This window comes from Canis lupus, chromosome 10 (genome assembly GCF_048164855.1).
Source record: "Canis lupus baileyi chromosome 10, mCanLup2.hap1, whole genome shotgun sequence".
Taxonomy (NCBI): domain Eukaryota; kingdom Metazoa; phylum Chordata; class Mammalia; order Carnivora; family Canidae; genus Canis; species Canis lupus.
This window is the reverse complement of record NC_132847.1, coordinates 13,110,201-13,131,343: the sequence shown is the minus strand read 5'-3', so window position 1 is coordinate 13,131,343 and position 21,143 is coordinate 13,110,201. Positions and strand designations below refer to the sequence as shown.

General features: G+C 37.4%; 2 protein-coding genes across 17 annotated transcripts in view; one reads left to right on the top strand and one right to left on the bottom strand.

Moving 5' to 3' along the window:
* SRFBP1 (serum response factor binding protein 1) overlaps positions 1-21,143 on the bottom strand; it is a 64,344-nt gene that overhangs the window by 42,006 nt on the left and 1,195 nt on the right. The window contains exons 2-5 of one of the 5 annotated variants that reach the window (XM_072840726.1): positions 19,260-19,443; positions 18,119-18,194; positions 7,865-7,953; positions 6,548-6,620 (exon numbers count right to left, since the gene is read on the bottom strand). In XM_072840726.1, coding sequence (XP_072696827.1) covers positions 6,548-6,620; positions 7,865-7,944 — 153 coding nt within the window. In that variant the 5' untranslated portion in view covers positions 7,945-7,953; positions 18,119-18,194; positions 19,260-19,443. The remainder of the gene's footprint in view (positions 1-6,547; positions 6,621-7,864; positions 7,954-18,118; positions 18,195-19,259; positions 19,444-21,143) is intronic. The other 4 variants (XM_072840724.1, XM_072840723.1, XM_072840727.1 and 1 more) reach the window with 4 other exon arrangements.
* The window catches only part of LOC140641224 (palmitoyltransferase ZDHHC2-like), a 464,956-nt gene continuing 463,335 nt past the window's right edge, over positions 19,523-21,143 (top strand). For 9 of the 12 annotated variants that reach the window (XR_012037750.1, XR_012037752.1, XR_012037751.1 and 6 more), the window contains exons 1-2: positions 19,523-19,847; positions 20,600-20,744. The gene's annotated coding sequence lies outside the window, so the exon portion shown is untranslated. The remainder of the gene's footprint in view (positions 19,848-20,599; positions 20,745-21,143) is intronic. The other 3 variants (XM_072840734.1, XM_072840733.1, XM_072840735.1) reach the window with 1 other exon arrangement.

Below are 21,143 nucleotides of genomic sequence, written 5' to 3'. Positions count from 1 at the left end.
GTTAAAAGGCTAAATGTCTACAAAAGGCCTGCCTCTACTAAAAATACAAAATAAGTAAGTAATTGCCAATTTAGTAAATATTTAAGGAGTGTAAGTAGTATTATAACAATATACAAAAACATGTCAACTGTGGCTTTGTAATTAACAGATAAATTAAACACATTACGCACGTTGCCAAGTGTCTGTGTCAAAAGGGTATATATGACCTTTTATGCCCACCAACAGTGAGTAAGACTGCCTGTCCATGTAGTGATGCCCTTAGTCCAAGAGACAATGATGTTTTACATTGCTCAGCCTATCCCTTCCTGTTATAGGAGTTATCTATTTAATAAAGGTATTATCAGTAACTACAGTAAGAGAAAAGGAAACAAAAAAAGAGAAAATGTGATAGGACAAATAGAAATAAAGGAAAAAAAATTCAATAGTTACATAGGCAGAACCATGCTCCTGGGTGCCTTGTCTCCCTCTTGGTAAAAATATCATACTGAGTTTTTATTGGAGATCTTTAAAGTTAACCTAAGGTTTCAAGAAATTATTTACTACTTGATTTCTTTAATGCACTAGAGAAAAATAATCCAAATAAAGAGTACAGATTTATGAAAGGGACTTATAAGCCACAGTACAGATTGTTGCAGATGCTGTAGCCATAAAAAATCATAATACACATATATGCTCAAGGAATTTGGGAAGTAAACAAGAATGAGAAATATTACACTTCTTCCATACTTGGACCAGTGTCTGTAGCTTTTAGGTTTCAGAGCTGAAGAATAAAAACAGGACTTTGAAACAAATTCAGCCTTCAGCATTTGTCAGACATCTTCTTAGAGATAGATGGTGATGAGGAGGGAAGGCAAGCTTAGGAACCCATGAGTGAGAACAAAAACCATTTTGGTTCTATTAGCACAGTTAGTTCTGCAAAGTCAGGTAGGCCATGGAGGAACTACAACTTCAAAAATCCATCAATTATTGTGATCAAATAAAGGGGTTTACACAATGAAAATAATACTGCTAACTTTGAAAACACCACCACTACCAAAACCACTTTATCACTCCCTTCTTGAAACAGTCTCTTGGTTTCCTAGATTCTAAACTTCCTTGGCTCTTTCTCCTCCCCTGGCTACCTTTCTTCAGTCTCTTTGACTTATTCTTCCCCATCTCTCTGAGATTGAAGTCCACAGTGTCTTGGAATGGTCATGCCTCTTTCCTTGGCTACTTAGAGTTACTTCCAACTTCAGACACTTTTTCTGGGCTAGATATTAACATATCATACTGGTCATCTTGTTCTGACTTCCCCAGCAATAACCACAAAACCTGGACATTCTAGGAAAAGCCCTGCCTGAAGGTAATGGAGAGTAAACGGAAGCAGAAAGACTCTGGGGGAGTCTCAGCTGGCTAAGCCTTATGTCAAGATGGGAACCTATGAAAGTCAGTTACCATCTCTTTAGAGAGCAGCTGAGGGCTAACTGTGGTCTGCCTGGTTCAAGAGTTGTGGCAGAAGTTAACTGTCGCAGGGCAGGGTACAGCCAGAATACAGGACTCACTGAGGGAGTAGGGGAAACCCAGAAAGGAAAAAAAACACTCAAGAGATTTCTAAACCTGGAGCACTCGTACAAAGAACTGATTCAAAGCAGGTCAGAGAAACAAAAAAGATGTGAAGTGAGGGTGGAGCTGTCTACAAAACGTTTGTGGGTAAAGCCTAAACTAAAACATTAACTGCTAAGACAACCACTCCTGGTAGAAAAATAGTAAAACCCAGAATCTCTATTTCTTAACTTCTATAATGTCCAGGGTAAAATCCAGAAGGACATAGTATATGAAGAACCAGGAAACAGAAACACTTTCCTTCTCTGTAGGCAAAAATGGCTATTACCAATATCTTCAATGATTCATACATGCATATATCTGTAAAAATTCTCCTTAATGAGTTATGATCTTATCAGAGAAATAAAAAATCCCAGCAAAGAGACAGAAATAATAAAAAACTGTTAACCGATCAGCCACAGAATATCTATCACTGGATAAAAGACTAGAGGATATTCACAAAGTCTCAAAGTTATTATCTCACAAATTACTTAATAACTGCAAACAGAAAAAGGTGCCTTTAAAATGGAGAAATCTGGCAGACAATATCCAAACCCACTGACTAGGGTTCAGCATCACTAGTAAAGGGACAAGCATGGATATGACACAATGTAGTATTATTCTTTTTATACTATACAATTACAATTTTTCATTAGGTTTGAAATATTTTTCAAACAGTTGGAGGGAAACACAAAGAATAAAAGTTAGAAGACTATTATATATCAAGGAAGAATGAAAGCAGTTGTCCTGGGATCCATTCACTTTCTTTATCAGGAAGAAACTGTAGGAAAAGTAGATAAAGAAGTTTAACATACTTGCTAATAATATACTGTTAACTGGTCCTCCTAGTAAGCAGGCTAATGATTTTTGTTAGGAGGAAAGTCCTCACCTGAAAAATGTTCTTAGCAGGTTATCCCTTGTTAAGGGCACTTATAGTAAACAAACCCCAAAATCTGTAGATTTGTAAGTCATGGCCCAATGGAGAAAATCACTTAAGCTATCCAACCCTGGGGACTAGAGTGGAGAAATTTCAAAATCTAAATGCATTTTGTTATGAGGTAATAACTACACTTCCTCATTTAGAAATCTTGTCTAGTCTGGGCCACAAAGTACCTGTCTGACGTAGAAAGGAAGGACATGTGGCATCACCCAGAGTCCCAGATCTGTCTCCTTGCTTCACATGCCTTTGACTGCATGTCTCTGAAACTATGAGTAAAGCTGGACTCTAGCTAAGATCTCTAACATGTGTCTGATTTGATTCTTTGTATTGGCTGACAGGCAAAAGATCAAAAATAATTATGATCAAAGCCTAACTTTAATTAATACTACTACTTTAGTAGGATAAGTGAACTAAATGTTAATTTGATACAGATAATGAACACACTATCCTCACAGGAAAAATAAGGCATCTTTTACCCTATGAACTTAAAGGAGAAAACAACCAAAAATATATAAAATTACCGAGAAACTTTCTCAACAAATTTTTAAAAAGCAAACATAACTAGAAATATCACAAAATGCTAATATATGAAAATATATCATGATAAACCTGTAAGCCAGTGAGTGTACACAACCCAGAACTCTTCTAAACATGTCCTGTGAAATAAGAATCTGCGTCATTTACAGAGCTGTGGTGAAAATCAAATGACAGGATATAAATATTATCATAATCTACACCATTTTTCCTATTTGTGGTCCTACGAATGCCAACCACTTAGAAACAGGCTATGAAGAAGCAGGAGACCAGGCAATCCTAACAGCTGATGCAAGCTCCAAGGTTGGTCTGAGTGGGAGACTCGAGAACGTCCAAAGAGACGAAGAATGAAACAAAATTAGAAAGTTTTAAAATAGAGAAGTAAGGGTAGCAGTCACAGCAAAGTCTCAAAGAACTTGCATGTTCTCTGTGTACAGGAATACTCAGCTTACAGAAAAGTAACAGTCTCAGCGAGGAACAAGTAAGAAAAAATAAGCATAGAGAGCTGTGCTCACATTTAACTGTGAGGAATTAAAGAATCTGAAAATATGTTGCACATCTTTGGGTCTTTGTTTCCTACATGAAGATGAGTATCATGTTTACTATATATCCTCATCGAATCTCTAGGAAAGTAGAATCTAGATATATTTCAGGAAGTTCTTGCCTTACTGAAGCAGCACAATTAAGTAGCTACCTCCATTCAATTCTTAATCCATTCCTAATCACTTCATTACCATCCACCTAATAGCTTTTGACCTTAGGAAAGCTGCTTGACTTCTCTAAGCTTCAGTTTAATATTCTGTAAGATTGGGACAAGATTGATATCAACTTCATAAGACAGTGAATATAAAAGACACAATGTAGTATCTGGCATATAGTAAATGCTTAATAAAAGCCAGGCATTACCTTTGCTATTTAAGAAGGAATTTCTTGAACATTTTGATTGATTTCAGTATATGTATTAATTCTACCATCTCCTTCTCTAGCTAACTAACAGGAATCTGTAAAAGTTGATAAGCTACTTTAATTTCCAAAGAAAAGGAACTATTTCAGAAGACAGTACTTTTACTAACATCAAAGGTAAAGGCATGAATACTATTAGAAAAGGCAGCAAAGACTTGGTATTCATACATTATAGTCCATAAAATTAGAACCTATGATTTTATAGTATCATAAAGATCAGGCCATTTTTTTTCTTGGCCAGAAAACACAAACTCCCATTTCTAAAAATACCTCAGGTTTCTTCTTGAGGAAGTCAGCTTGCAACAAAATACCCTATTATCATAGAAGGCAAGTATAGGACAATATGTCACGAACAAGTCTATAAAAATATAGTGGCTTATATAGTATAAGCCAAAGAAAAATTCATCTGGAAAAACAAATTACATAGAGGCTTTTCTCCAAATTTAATTGAGACTGTAAGTTTTCTGTTTTGTGACTATTTCTTTGATACTCCCATGTAGATGATGAACACTTCCTGAAGAACTCACAAATGACGTTTCAATTAAAAAAAAAATCCTCTGTACATTTGGTTTTTTTAGAAAAGTACCCTACTTTTGTAAAAAGAATTATGAACAAGAAATAAAATTTCAAATGTGGGAAAAGCATACACTCTTTCTAGTACACTTTTTATTCTGGTTTTTACATTTCAATGTAATCCAGTTTTTACATAACATTATGAAAGAAGTCGATGTCAGAGTACTGAATCTAGACCACTACTACTAAGAATTTGAAGAATACACATACTATTAATTTTACAAATGCAAGGAATATATAGGCTATGAATTTTAGCTTTCTATGAAGCAACAATCCCATAGTGGTCCTTAATAATCATATTAAACCAGGAAATCAAAGAAACAAGGTCACAACACTGCAATCTTATAAACCTATATACTTTAATTATCACTGAGTCTGATTTCCTATAGCTGATGAACTTGAAGAATAACAGAAAATAATGTTCACATACAGATCAAATAGGACTTTTCTTTCTAATTAAAATAAATTTACTATTGAGAGCTACAGAAAGATTAATAAATATATTTTGATCTCAAACTCTTTACACACTGCATATAAACTTATTGTATATATCTTTTCCAGGGTAAAATAAAAGCAGCAGTTAAACAGCCGTTTAAAGCATCTGAATAATTTAGGACTACAAAAATGACTATTCAGAAGAAATTACAGGGAAAAATTTAGGTAAGGAATGTAATTTAGTAAGGATCTTGGTTAAGAGAAAGTGAAAGAGAAAAGTGGATAAATAGCAATTTCTCATCTCAGTGCTACACTAAAAAAACTACAGATTTTATTTCTTGGAGGAATTTCATGGGAAAAAAGGTACATGAAAAAGCCTACATGTGTGATCCATATTGACACAAACAATAATATGGACTCACATAGAGAATATTTAGCTAAATGATTAGATAAAAGAGGGATTAAAATTTTGAGAAAGAAAAGATACAGTGAATGGATTCTATGAATTTTGTAGACTTGTGAATATAAAACCAATAAAAAATACCCCACAAAAAACATAGTCAAAGAACCACCATGCCCCACCACTATTTCTACTCGGATTAACTGTGATAACTTTGTCCTATAAAACACTTTACCACTCCTTCCAAAGGAAAAAATGGTGTGAAGCTTTGATGATCTAACTCAATTAAAATATTGTTAGAGAATTCTCTTGCTCTTTTATCTGTCTCAAAAGTTGAAGTTATACCAAAATATAATAGTCAAACATACATGCAAAATGACCCTGCAATTAAGATAATTGTTGGTACCAAATGTTGTTTTTAAGTTCTGCAATAAAACAGTCTCCCAGACATTTAATAGTATGTCATTTGGTAAATGAAAGTTTCCACAAAGTAAGAGCAGTGAGAAGACCTAAAAATTATGCTAGTGAAGAGTCTGGCTGAAAGAAATGAAAATACAGATCATTTTTGTCCAACACTAATTTTATTTCAAGTTACTACAGAGCTGAATAAAATGCTGACATCACCACACAAAAATTTATTGAGCTGGCAATAGGCAAAGCATGATGTCAGCCACCAATATTACCATCTGCATTACCAAACAGCACGAACGCTTTAATTCTTGAACTTAATGTCAACTATGTGTAAAGTTAGAGTGAAAATTAAAATTTCAGGCATGAGGCATTATTAAGCATAGATGAGTTTAGTTTGGCATAGGTTCTATGTAAATTATTATAGTACTTTAAACAAATTCAGTAAAAAACATGGAAAAATGCAACCTTAAACATATTACAATTTTCTAAATGTGCTAGCTACATTCTTCACCAAATAGACCCATAAAAATAAGTCTGTCAACTGGCAATAATATTCAAATAACCAATATCACACACACACACACACACACACACACACACACACACACAGCAGGCTGAGAGGAGACACAGAAACACACACACACACACACATATATACATACACACACACACACACACACACACACACACACACACACACAAGGCCTTACCTTCATAGCATGAATTTCTTCAAGCAATCGTTGTGCTCGTCTCTGGTTTTTTAACAGTGCATCTTCAGTACCTCTGTGAAAATACATGAAAATATACAGCCAGGTATTTTAGACTCAGATCATAATGAAAAGTCTCTTCATTTCTCTTAGAAAAGAATACTCTCTAAATAACAAACATTGTTATCCTACACTACCCGACACAGATACCAATTCCATCAACAAACCCAAGTTTTTGGCAAATATAAGCACTGTTTGGCATTATATTAATGACTATCACTACGAGTAATAGTCATTGGCCTTTTAATTCCTTAATGGAAAGCTGAATAATATATTTTTTAAAGATTTATTTATTTACTCATTCATTCACTCATTCATTCATTCATGATAGAGAGAGAGAGGCAGAGACAAAGGCAGAGGGAGAAGGGAGAAGCAGGCTCCGTGCCGGGAGCCCGATGTGGAACTCGATTCCGGGACTCCAGGATCGCACCCTGGGCCAAAGGCAGGTGCCAAACCGCTGAGCCACCCAGGGATCCCCTGAACAATACTTTTTAATCAACTGTTTAATGGCACATTGTATTTGATGTAACATAAGCTGAATTCATGAGCTATAACTAAAGGTCAGATGTAGTTTTATTAAATAAAATTTGTTCTCTGGAATTAAAAGAGTACATAAAGAGAAATATCTGATTACATCAGAGAGAAAGGTTATTTATGATAGAATAAGAAATTAATCAGGAACAAATTACATGTGAAGACTAAATATTTAGGTTGAAAGCATTAAAACTGTAATATGCTTACTCTAATACTAATGATAATGAAATTAGAAAATATTAAAAAATAGATGGAACATAGTATTTTGATAAGCACTTCCACAAGGTAATCAAGATTTCAAATTATTCAGTAATTCAAGGAATAAAGTGATATAAAACCTTTAAAACTGATTCAAGGAATTACTAGATTTATTAAACATCAACCTCTTAAAATAACTTCCAACAACATAAAATTCATAAATAATTCCAAAGGACCTTCATTCTGAAAAGGCCAGAAGGAGCACTCTGGAGAAAAAAAAAAAAAAAACAAAAAAAAAACCAGAAGAATTTACTGTGTATCTTAAGTGAATGTGGCCCAAACCATATAAGGACATGCTGACACAGCACACTGTATTCCACTCAAATCCTCTCTCCATATAAAACAAAGTGCTGTATGAGTAAGAACCTCAATTATTCCTTCTCGTCCCACCCTCAAATTTGTAAATACTGAATAAAAACAACTTCTGACATTTTATTGGTCATAGGATCATGACTTCAAGTGACTAACTTTTTTGACTTCAGTCTGCCAACACTCCTGACAAGTTTTCGGATAACCAACACTCGGATTCTCTTCACTTCTTTTCTCATCTTCACAACCTTTGAGGAATAAAAGCAAAATTAGAAAGGTTCTCTTTTAATTCAAGAAGAAACACTTTATGTTGAGTCTTAATATTACAGTTTAACTCCAGTCACTTTAACCAAATTTTCAACCATATTCACAGTTTGATGAAATCAAACTTCTTCCATAAACAGTGAAGGAGTAAATCAACATTCTAAAAATGTGTCTGAAGACTTAAGAGAAACAAGCTATGATTTTTTTAAAAAGTCACAGCATTCTTGATGATTAGTATTTTAACAGTGCATTTATATTTTGTGTTTGGAAAATAATAAATGGTGAGTTCCCTGAGATTACAGAGCATCATACTCATCTTTGGACGCTTGTGATTTAAAACAAGCTTTACCCATACTGGCAGTAATTTAATTTACTGAATGAGTGTTTATATTATCCAAAGCAAATGTGTGAAAGTGGTAATATTTTACTTATTTATACAGAAACCCTTGCATTTTTTTTTCCAGTAATAAATATCAAGCATTAACTTTAAAAGAAATGTTAAAAACTTAAGAGTGCATGTATACACGCACACACACTGACAGATGCTTTAAATCATCCCGTTTGACAAAAGTGCTGAACTCTAAGAACAGAAAAACAGAAAGAGTGGCCAAGAAGTGAAAATATTCTAACGATGAAGAACTACATGTTTAAGAGTACTTAGTTACTTAGTACAACGGGATGCTATCATTTTGAGTTTATATTCTGCCTGTCATTATTAGGAGTCATATATCTTATCAATTCTATAATGTCCTTCTTCCCGTTCTCTAATTAAAGAACTATGTAAAATTCAGGTCAGATATAATCTTTCCTAACAAATCTTCCAATGACTTCTTCAGGTAGAGATATCCCCTCCAACCTCTGTATTCCCACGAAACTTTGTAGGTAGGATCTGTATCACTGTACTGTTCCTAACTGCTAACTGCTCATGTGGCCATCTTATTCTATAGCCTGGGCACTCCTAGAGGACAGGGGCCTTGTGACATTTGATATTCTCTGAGCCTTGCAAGAGTGCCTGGCACATAGAATCCCTCAGATTCTCCTTGTCAAAATAGCAATATCAATATCATACTGCTTCTTCAAGGCTCTTGCATTTGGCTTTAACATATTCTTTTACTCTCAGTATATTGCATCCCCTTAGTCAGTGAAAATACTGGCAATCAATGTACAATTTATCTCTGCCCTAACTTTTGCCACCAGTCTCGGTGACACAGATATTCATGTTATATAACCTATCCATTATTATATCCTCACTTGTTGAATTTCTTTTTTCATGATCTAATCTTATTCAATCTCAGCACTCACGTCCAAGGTCACACTATAGTCCTTGTTATCACCATAAGGGTTCTATTTTTATAACCATTAATTCAAATACTCTACACTGAGATCACAATGCCTATCAGTTTCCTTGTTCAATTCCACCTACCAACACCATCTTTGACTTCACTGGGACCAACAAGTTCACTGATTCCTGTACTTTATTTTAAAAGATCAGTTCTGTTCTTTTTAATTTTCCTACTAGTCAGCTTATATACATGATCCACACTTGCCAATACCTTAAACTCCATCCTTCCTGTTAGCAATCTCTCTAGTTAATCCTGGATGAAAACATCATCCTGAGTTGTTTTTCTCCCCCAAAGACTTATTTATTTATTTTAGAAGGGGGCAGGAGAGGGAGGGAGGATCCTCAAGTAGACTCCACACTGAGTGCAGAGCCAGGAGAGGGGCTCAATCCCAGGATCCCAAGATCATGACCTGAGCTGAAACCAAGAGTTGGCAACCTAACCAACTGAGACACCTAGGCACCCCTCATCCTGAGTTCTTTTTTCGCAGTGCCCCCCCCCCTGCCCCCACCAAGAGCTGGGAAATACTTGAGATATTCTATCTACTTTAAATTCATTATAATTAACCTAAAATAGGTTCCTACACTCTTAGCTAACCTATTATATTTTTTGGGTCAATTTCTTCTATAATGACTATTAAACCTTTGCCTGTTTTCTCAAACAGCTAAACTTCCTCTTTCTCTTTTCCAATTTTATGGAGAAAATGAACATCAGAGGGGAACCATCATCTTTCTACCACCATGAATGCAAATTTACATGTATCATCTACTGTCCTCTATAACAAAGTTATAAGAAATTCTCCCACAGTATCTGACATTCATCTCCTTCCTAGTTGTGTTTTGGATCTCATCTTTTCTGCCTTCCTAGAACCTGTACTACAGACTACCCCTTTACTCTAGCACTGTCAATCTCTTCAATGGATGTTTCTATTGATTTTTCATTGTCCTTGACTCACTTTCACTAGAAGCAAGACAAAACATCCTCATTATAAAGATCACTAAGAGTACCCTCTTTCTGTAACTGCCCCAGAGCCAAGCTTTCAGAGGCTCAAACTCTCCATTTTTGCATGCCACATAATTCCAGTTAGATTTCCATTTCCATTAGTCCACTAAAAACTGTTACAATAGACACTAACGATTTCTAAAAAGTCCCTCAAATACAACAGAAATTTTTCAGGCTTCACTTTACTTGCAATTTCAGGAGCATTTGACATTTTTGAGCACTTTCTTTCTTTTTTTTTTTAAAGATTATATTTATTTATTCATGAGAGACATACAGAGAAAGAGAGGCAGAGACACAGGCAGAAGGAGAAGCAGGCTCCATGCAGGGAGCCCGACATGGAACTCAATCCCAGGTCTCCAGGATCAGGCCCTAGGCTGAAGGCGGCGCTAAACCGCTGAGCCACCTGGGCTGCCCTTTTGACCACTTTCTAGGAACATTTTCCTCTTCTTTTCATGATAAAATACTCTCCAGGGTTTCATCCATCCTCTCGAGCCACTCTACCTTGGTCTTTGAACATTCATCCACTCTTACCAGTCATAAGTTCAAGGGGCAGCCCTAAGCCAATCTTCTTTTAACAATATACTTTTTAGACCTAAGTGATCTTACCTGTATAATTCCTACCTAAACAAATTGACTCAATAATTTCTGCCTTCAGCTAAGATCTCTCTAGCTCCAGACCTAACTGTGCAACTGCTTGATATTTCCTTTTGAGCATGCTTAAAATAACCTATGATGCACACTTGAACCCATGTTCTTCACCTCCAAATGGATTCCTTTTTTGTTTTAAATTTTAGAGAAAAGAACCCTTTTGTTCAATTAAAAACTGAGGGTTCATTTTAAGCTTTCTTTTCTAGATCCCTCACAATGAATCTGTTATCAAGTCATGTTAATTTTACCTCCTAAATATATCTCAAATTGTACCACTTCTTCCCCTATCGTGACCTCCTAACTCTCTTGGCTGAGTTACTGGTAACTGGTTTGTCTTTATCCATTCTTGCCCCTCTCTAACCAGTTATCCACATTTCACTCAGAATACATATCTTAACACAAGATTTGACGACAGAACTTTACTTAATTAATTCTCTTTGGTGGTTTCTAGTTTGTCTTAGGATGGCCAGCCACATGGGCCTTCTTTAACTCCTCTGTCTTCCCCATGCTCCCACCTACCACCAGGTCTTTACACTTGTTTCCTCTGGTAGGACTGCTCTTTTTATCATTCTTTCATTTTATCCTTCTGATTTTGGTTTAACTGTCATTTCTCAGTGAAATCATTTCTGACCTTCTAGAGAGGGTTAAAATCCCCCTTTATAAGTACTTAAGAGTGCTTCTAGAACTTATCATGACCATTATTTTAAGTTTAATATACTACTTGTAATATGATTACAATCTGATGTGTCCTCTTCCCAATAGGTTATAAATTCCATGAAGGTCAAGTGTCTGGTTTTATTCAACATTACATTGTACCATCTAATGTATTGACGATACAGTGTGAAGTTTCAATAAACCTATATTATTTAAGTAACCAGAAAGGTTATAATACTTGTTCGTTCACTGTTTCAAATGCCTAATAAATTAACAAAGTGCAGAGTAATCAGGTTTCTTTCCCACTAGATAGGCTAACTCCTTTGGAAGTTATTTTGAAGTTAGGTTTAGAAAAGAAATTTACTTGCATATTAAAAAGCCATTTAGATTAAAGTGAAAAAAATTCTTACATTTCATATGTAGGAAAATGGAGGTTTATGACACATAACTTGAAAGTCATTTATAAAATAAATTAATAGTGAGTGATAAATTATGCACCAGAATGTATTAACAACTGTTTCTAACTGCTATACCCTGCAGGTGCATAAGATGATTATATGCTTTTTGCTAACTGCTGTTAACCAAACTTAACTAACGAAATACAGTGAACAGAGTTGGTCCTCAGTTACATTCCAATCATGGGAAAGCTAAACTCCAATTTTAAAATTCCAATTTAAGAAGTACTATGTTTGCCATTATTGCATTAGGGAATTCTAAAAGAAAAGGGAATGCTTTATATATGTAGCTGCATGCCAAAACCAAAAAATCCTTTTCTAGCTTATTGACTTTTCCAAGATTTGTGTGTAGGCAGTAGGAAAATTTGATTAAGTTTAATACATTTGAAAAAAGTAAGTACATTCATTTTATGTAACAATGGAAATTTTATTTTTATTTTTTTACAACTGCCTACCCAAAGCACTTTGCTTTCTTCAAGCATTTAACTTTATTTTTGCAAAACTGACAAACAGGTACCAAGAGCCTCTTAGGATTCAAAATTCATTTTCACTTAGGAAGTTGGTTGACAAGAAACCCACAAGTCAACAGACAGGCCTAAAATGTTCAATACTGTCAGTAGGCCGATGCACTACTTAAGAGCAATGTGCTCTGGTTTTCCAACCAAAAGCACAGACCTACCATTGTTAGAAATGTGAAGAAAGTATGATACTGTCTGGGAGGGAAGGAAGGAAAGAGAAATAGATCAAGGAGAAAATAAAGGCCTAACAATGGAATGAAATGTGTTGACAAAGAAGAAACAGGAAAAAAAGAGAAGGGAAGACCTTGAAGAAAGAAACTGAATGACAAATCTCCAGAAGAGTGAACGTAAACACAGGAAAGGGAGCCGCAGAGAGCAAAAGCTGGCTGGCAGGGTTTTAATTCAAGGAGATTCCAAAGAATCTCCAGTTCAGGGATGAGAAATCCAATTTGTATTAGAATAATTCAATTATGGGGACAGATGTTCATAGCCCAACAATGAATTGTGCAATTAAAGCCCCTTTCTAGGGGATCCCTGGGTGGCTCAGTGATTTAGTGCCTGCCTTTGGCCCAGGGCGTGATCCTGGGACCAGGATTGAGTCTCACGTTGGGCTCCCAGCATGGAGCCTGCCTCTCCCTCTGCCTGGGTCTCTGCCTCTCTCTCTATGTCTATCATAAATAAATAATCTTTAAGAAAAATAAAAATAAAAATAAAAATAGAAATAGAAATAAAACCCCTTTCTAGGGACACGTGGGTGGCTCAGTGGCTGAGCGTCTGCCTTTGGCTCAGAACATGATCTCAGGATCCAGGATCGAGTCCTACATCAGGCTCCTAGCATGGAGCCTGCTTTTCCCTCTGTCTGTGTCTCTGCCTCTCTCTCTGTCTCTGTCTCTGTGTCTCTCATGAATAAATACGATCTTTAAAAAAAAAAAAAACCAAAAACCTTTTTATAGTTCTACATTCCAAGTAGACAATGTAGATCAGTAGACAATAAAATAATTTTTTACAATGTGAGCCTTACTGTCTTACATTATATATATCTAATAAACTAGCTTTCTCATTTTATAGTCTCTTATAAGCTACGGTTATGTGAATGGGAATGTGAATTTGCTCTTGAAAGAACGAGCTATACTTTTGGGGTAATAAGGATAGCAAAGTTCTGATCTATAAAGCTGAAAGCAAATTATGGTCCAAAGACAAAAGCAACTATTACTTTGAATTGAATTTTAGTTAACTATCTGAGGGCCAGTCAACTAGACATCCTCTTTTGGTAATCCACTGACTTTGCATTACATTCACATTAACCTGAAACAAAACCCCATAGTTACTAGAAAACAATTATTCCAAGACCTTAGTATTGTTCTATGAGAGCTTAGAATGCTAAAAAAATCTGAGTATATCTATGTTTCTTAGTGTACATCAAAACTTCTGGTTACTCATTACTTATCAGATTGCATACCAAAAAAAAAATATATATGACAACACATTCTGTCCATGAGGCTGTTACAAAATAGGTGCTCTCATATGCTGCTGATATGAATACAAACTGGGTAGGTACTCCTTCTGGAGGAAACTCTGGCAACATCTAACAAAAATCCTACTTCTAGGAATCCATGCAGAAAATACATCTTCAACAATAGGAAAGGCTATGCACGAGACTGTTCACTGCAGCATTCCTATAAAATGCTGCATAAAAGATAAAATAATGCATATAACTAAAGCACAAGCAATATGGTATTCTAAATCAATGCAGGAGATACGCATGTATTATCATGAGTAAACCCTAAAACTGTGTGGTGAAAAGTAACTTCTAAAGGTATTTTTAAAGATTTTATTTAAGGATGCCTGGGTGGCTCAGTGGTTGAGCATCTGCCTTCAGGTCAAGGTGTGATCCTGGGGTCCCGGGATCAAGTCCCACATCTGGCTCTTTGCATGGAGCCTGCTTCTGTCTCTGCCTATGTCTCTGCCTCTCTCTGTCTCTCATGAATAAGTAAATAAAATCTTAAAAAAAAAAAAAAAAGATTTTATTTGCTAGAGAGAGAGAGAGAGAGAGAGAGAGAAAGTGGGCACGTGCCGAAGTGGGGGAAGGGAGCAGAGGGACAAACAGATTTCCCACTGAGTGCAGAGCCCAACTCTGGGCTGTCACTGATACCAAGATCAAGACCTGAGCAGAAGGCAGACACTAAACAGACTGAGCCACCCAGATGCCTGAAAAGTAACTTTTATAAAGATACTTGTGGTATGGCACTACATTAATACAGTAACACAGGCAAAATTTAAAAATGTACAGCATAATACTATGGGTATATATAACATAATAAACACTGGTATATATGTTACTAAGTCACAAAAAATGTGGAGAGAAAATTACACTGAAAGAGTATGAATTACTTCGGAGACAGAAGAAGGTGGATGGAACTAAGCATTATATAGCAAAATATTGACACTTGATAAATACAGGTAGATTACAGGACATTTGTTACATCATTTTATGTATGTTTGAACTACTTTATAGTTGACAAAATTAATTATGGTATAATTACTAATTAATTATTGTATTAATTATACATAGGGCTTCTTATTTGGCCATTTGGATGATAACCTAGTGTTGAATTATATTTTTTACTTCTGATCAGCAGTAATTTAAAAATTCTAGAATGTTTGTGATTATCTACAACTTAATCATTACTGAGCATATGCTGCCACCTAGCAAAACTTCCCAGAACAGTTTAACAACTGAACAGAAAACGGTTCTCTTCTTATGGAAAGACCTTGATTTACTATTTCAGTTATGAAATACAAGCTTTATAAATTCAAAAGCACATACATAGTTCTTGACATTCAAATCCTTTACAATATGTGGAGGCAAATCACTTTATTCTCTGGTACTTTAGTTTCTAACTTTACTATGTAGTAAGAAGTGGAAAGCAATTGTCTAATGGGCTTCTTGGTAATTTGCTATCACGTATAAAATAACGTCTGTTTCATATAAAGGCTCTTTGCCTTCTACAGAATTAAAGTACATGGTCAGATTGGTTCACTTCCTAGTTTTGATTTTGCATTTCACTGCTGCCTAAAGAAACAGGTGACTGTAGCAAATCCAACTCTGATTTACAAATCTTTACTCACTAGATACTAGGCATTGTTGTTTCCAACTGGGCGACCTTTCTCTAATTCTAACCCAAAGGGAGGGGTAAAAGAGTAAAGTTAGGAGATTTCCCTCCCTCGTGTGAACATTAAGTAACTCAAGTTGAGCTATCCATACTTTCATCTGCACAATGCTACTTGTTCATTATTACTTGCAAATAAGGTGGTATGCTTGAGGTTAGGAAATTGCTATAAATCAATTAAGTATTCCCACTTCGAAGTTCATGTAAAGCATTGGTCAAAATAAAACAATTCAATAAATAAACATAATGTGAAGTAAAAAGGGATTTTTTTTAAAAGAAAAGGTAAAATTAAAAAGGTAAGATTTTATATACTTAAAAAGAATAAAGGTTATTTTAAGAACTTAGAAGTAGTTTGTAAATGTCAGCTTTTCAATTTTATAAATGTCATTTTTTTGGAAAATTTTTGAAAAGAATAAAAATATTAAGGGTAGAAGACACTGAAAGCATAATAGATGCCTATGCAGGCAGGATTCTTATTTTCACAAAAGACATTTTGGGAAATAAATATGCTATTAATTAGATGGCCACATAACTATTTAAAGAAAAAGCCATAAGTAAAAAAATTATGTGCAGATAACAAGTACCAATATTCCAAAGATGATACCAGAGATTTATAAACATTTCAGAATCTGATGAAACCTACGGACTGCTTTCCTCCTAGAGGCACAGACACACACACACACACCCCCAAACACCAACTTATACAATAATTTCAGGTAGTTATAGGATCCTTGAATTCCTATACCCCAGTTGAGGAGAGCTAATTTAAGTTACTAAGGATCATAAAAATGATGGCTCAAGTTTCTCACTGAACACATCAGTACTGAGAAAAAGCCTACAGACAGGTGGAGTAAAGAAATCTCTCACATTCACAGACAAATATACACTCAGCAACTCTTAGAAGTGCTAAAAAGTGTTATAGGAGAGTACAGAGAGGTAAAATGTAAGTCAAACCCAGCTGCCCTGAGAAAATAACACGTAGAAATATGAAATGGACTGAGAAGAAAAGGAGATTTGGGTAGACGGAAGAATATGTGCAAAGGAGGTGCAGAACTCTATGCTACCTCGCAGAGGAGGGCCAGTGAGGCTGAAGTGTGGGGGTGGTGAGGCGTTCCTGGGGGAGCAGTGGTATACAATAAAGGGTAGAGGAGATGGCCTTGTTTAGACTGGTCTTTACCAAAAGCAAAAGGAAACCATCCAATAGGCTGTAAACAAGGAAGCTGTGAGACTGGATTTCTCTTTTGAAGAGGGCACTCCAGCTGCACTATGGAGATCAGACTAGGGGGTAGGGAAGAAGTCAGGGAAGTAGTTGGAAGGCAGTTCTGGTGACAGATGTAACTTGGACTAGGATGGGACGGTAATGAAAAAGTAATGGGTAGGTTAAAATAGTGAATGTGAACTCTTCTGCAGATATATTTCTTCCCTCGAGAAGTTAATTATTTCTTTTACCAATGTTCTATGAGGCAGGTTCTCTTAATTACTATTTTACAGTGATGGCATTAGCCATTATCTGTCATATTTGCTATATGTTTTCTTCTAATTGGCTTTTTTTAAATTGGGGGATGCTTCTCAAGTTTTAGAAACAAATCTCTATTTGTCTTCCCCTTTTAGATACTTTCCTCCCATTCGTTTAAATTACAACACCTTCCATCATCTCCACTCTTGCTGGCCTTTCCCCCCACCTTCATATAAGAATGTATAAGATTTACCTTAACGTGGGATGTGTACGCCTATAATTTGTTACGTTCATCTAGTAGCCCAGCAAACCTTATCATAGAGCACGTACATTGTAGGTGGTAGACAAATACATAAAAACAGAGAAAGAGGTAGAAAGTGTTCCAAGAGTAGAAAGTCGTTGCATGAAGAAGAGACACCTGGCCCACTCTGAGGTGAATTAGTGAGAAATTCCTAAAGATCAAAATTTAACTGTTTTGAAGAGGCTTGGGAATTAGTTAAGTGCAAAAAGAAAACAGGGTAAGTGAAGACTGCTAAATGACTGCCATTAGCACTCTCTCAGCAATTTCAAAACCAAATAGGCAGCTCACTAGTGTTCCAAGGAATTCTCAAGGATAGTAATCCAATTAAACCATTTTATATGTCCTAGGCAAGCCAATGAGAAAAAGTCCACCAAATGTTTTCTGGAAGTAGAAGGTTAAGGTATGTTTACGAATACATGCTAAACATCTTCAGAATTTCACCCTTCATTGTAGTCTGTACCCCACTGCCAAGTGAAATCTGGATTTATTAACCTGCAGTAATATATTTTAGTTTCATTCCCTATTTAATCCCACAAGTTTTCATCAATGGAGAGGTCTCTAGCCCTATACCACCCAAGGGGGTTCCTTCTATCATCCCTCCTTGCCTTATTACCAGTCCTTCTGCCTGGAATGCCTTCTTCCCCTTCATCGAATCAGTGATTGTAACTCCAGTGTAAGATCCTTAAAGACAAAGAGGAGCAATCACTTCATTTTGCTTTCTTTGGCAACTTTTCCGCACTACCCGTTTTTCTGGATATTATTCTGTACCATCTGGAGGTGTTGCCTACCCTTCCCAACCTGAGTATATAGGTTGTGTGAAAACAGAAACCGTGTCTACATACAACTGTACGTAACGAACAGTAGTCGCGCTCATGGCAAACACTTAAGCAGCCACTGAATACAGAAGATAAAGAACTTCCTTTGCAGTGGCCGTGAGGTCTTCATTTGCGGGCTGCCCCGCAACTCTTTTTTAAAAACTTCGCGTAAGGGCAGCCCCGGTGGCTCAGCGGTTTAGCGCCGCCTTCAGCCCAGGGCGTGATCCTGGAGACCCGGGATCGAGTCCCACGTCGGGCTCCCTGTGCATGGAGCCTGCTTCTCCCTCTGCCTGTGTCTCTGCCTCTCTCTCTCTCTCTCTCTCTGTCTCTCATGAATAGATAAATAAATAAAATCTTAAAAAAATAAAAACTTCGCATAAATGGAACATGATAAATGGGACAGTAGCTGAAATAAGAAACGTGGTCCTGAGCGTACATCCTTATAAAAGACAGGATCGCACTGAAGAACAGCAAACTCTCCGTAAAAGCTAGACCTTTCAAGCCCTCCCCTTCACTTTCGGCATCCAAGAAGAGGCACGTAATGTGTAACGAGAGTTTATTAGCGGCTCGGCCCTTTGCGGAGACTTCCCATACTCCCATCTCATTTAAATCTCACATCCATCTTGCGAAGCAGGCGCTGTCGTAAGGTCCGTTTCCTCCCAAAGTCCTACAGATAAAGATTCGTGGGGCCCCCGAGCCAGAAGCAGGTCTCCAGTTTACCCCAGCCACCTAGGAACCGTGAGGGGGGGGTACTGTGGCCAGGCTCCGAGCTCCGGGACACCGGCCTGGGCCCAGCCAGAAGCTCCCCCAGCCGCGCTCCCTACTGTCGCCCCCAAGAGACCACGAGCCCGTCAGAAAGACCCAGAGAAGCCATTCCGGGGCAGGGGGTCCTCAGGGCAGGCCCACGGGTTCCGCACGTCTCCGCGCCTACCTCGTTATTGAGGTTTAGAGTCCCCGGCTGAGCCATGGTAGATCTACTCGCGGCGGCTGGCACGTGAACTCCGTGAATCAAATCGCGGCTCCGACGCCACGCCCCTCTACGGCAGCCTTAGCGGCCCAAAACTCCCTCCTCTTCCTTTCGAGCCGACGCCTCAGCGACGGGGAGATTGATTCTCCTAGGGGAAGAACGGAAGTGACTGAGAACAACTTCCGGAGTGGAGTGCTACGCACCGGAACTCCGCGTTCCTATGGAAACTAGGCGCGGGCCGGTGGCCCAGAGGGCGCTCTGCAAGCTGTTGCCAAGTTTAGGAGTCTTTCAAGATGTTGATTTTATTATATTCCTTTGTAGACGTGGCTCGCTTTATAAGGACCATGTTTCTGTGTCCCAGTGGGGGGCGAAAGCCCATTTATGAAACGAACAGTTGAGTGACCAATTTTTGCTTTGAATTTTTATCTGGCGTTTGTTAAGATTCTTGGGCTTCTAACAAGCAGTCCTTATTAGATACAGCTTTTCCTGTCAAGGCTCACGTTATAGCTGAAGCACGAACATATATTTTTTTTTTCTGAACACTGTAATAAGGTTGGTTTATTTATTTATTTTTAAAGACTTTATTTATTTATTTATTTATTTATTTATTTATGAGAGACACCCTGAGAGAGAGAGAGAGAGAGAGAGAGGCAGAGACACAGGCAGAGGGAGAAGCAGGCTCCATGCAGGGAGCCCGATGCGGGACTCCATCGGGGTCTCCAGGATCACGCCTGAGCCAAAGGCAGACGCTCAACTGCTGAGCCACCCAGGCAACCCTATAATAAGGTTTAAATTTAGGTAATGAACGTTTAAATTTTAAAGGAAAATCAAAAAGAAAAAGTTGAACGTTTAAAGCAAAACGTTTAAGGCACATTTGTAACTGCCTATGGGAATGGCTGTTTTGAAGTATTAGCCTGTAGGCAGAGCAGACATTAAGGAGTAAATCTGAATTAGATCATCTTTTTTTTTAAATATATTTTTTAAATTTTTATTTATTTATGATAGTCACAGAGAGAGAGAGAGAGAGGCAGAGACATAGGCAGAGGGAGAAGCAGGCCCCATGCACCGGGAGCCTGAGGCGGGATTCGATCCCGGGTCTCCAGGATCGAGCCCTGGGCTAAAGGCAGGTGCTAAACCGCTGCACCACCCAGGGATCCTTGAATTAGATCATCTTTTAATTGATGGTTCACACCTGGTAGTATTGATCGTTAAAATGAATCAAAGGCCAGGGCTACAGCTCCCATGAATTATCTCCAGAATACTCACAGAAATGTAATGACATAGGAACTATTCTTATTTCACAGATATGGAAGCTGACTTCTGAGGAGCCAAGTGTCTCACCCATGGTTGCCCAGCTGGGGCCAACCACTGTCACAGGACTGCTGAACTGGTTACATAAATCTGCAGAGCCCAGTGCAGAGTGAAAATGCAAGACCCTTCATTCAAAAAGTAGGAAAAAGTTTTTCTTTTCTTTCATGGTGTCCCTTGACCTGTCATGTGTTTTTATTTGGTATTTAATGGGGTGTTCTCCAAAGCAGGGAAAATGGGTGGATCTAGTGCAGACCATCACAGGTGCCTGGGACCTGGAACCCCAGGACCTAAGGTGGATGCACTTTGGAACAAGATGGCAGCAGTTGCTGGGCAGAGACAAGAAAGTGGGAAGCCAGAGAACCCAGGGGAGGATGCAAGAGGCAGGACCAAAGATGACCCAAGACTGAACCCTTGAAATGGATTTCGTTGTCCCACTGGACTTCATGTACAAAACTCAAATTCACAGATAAAATTAAGAATTTCACCACTAATGAAAGAACATTTAAGCTAGGCCTACTTATGAGCCTCTAGTCCAAA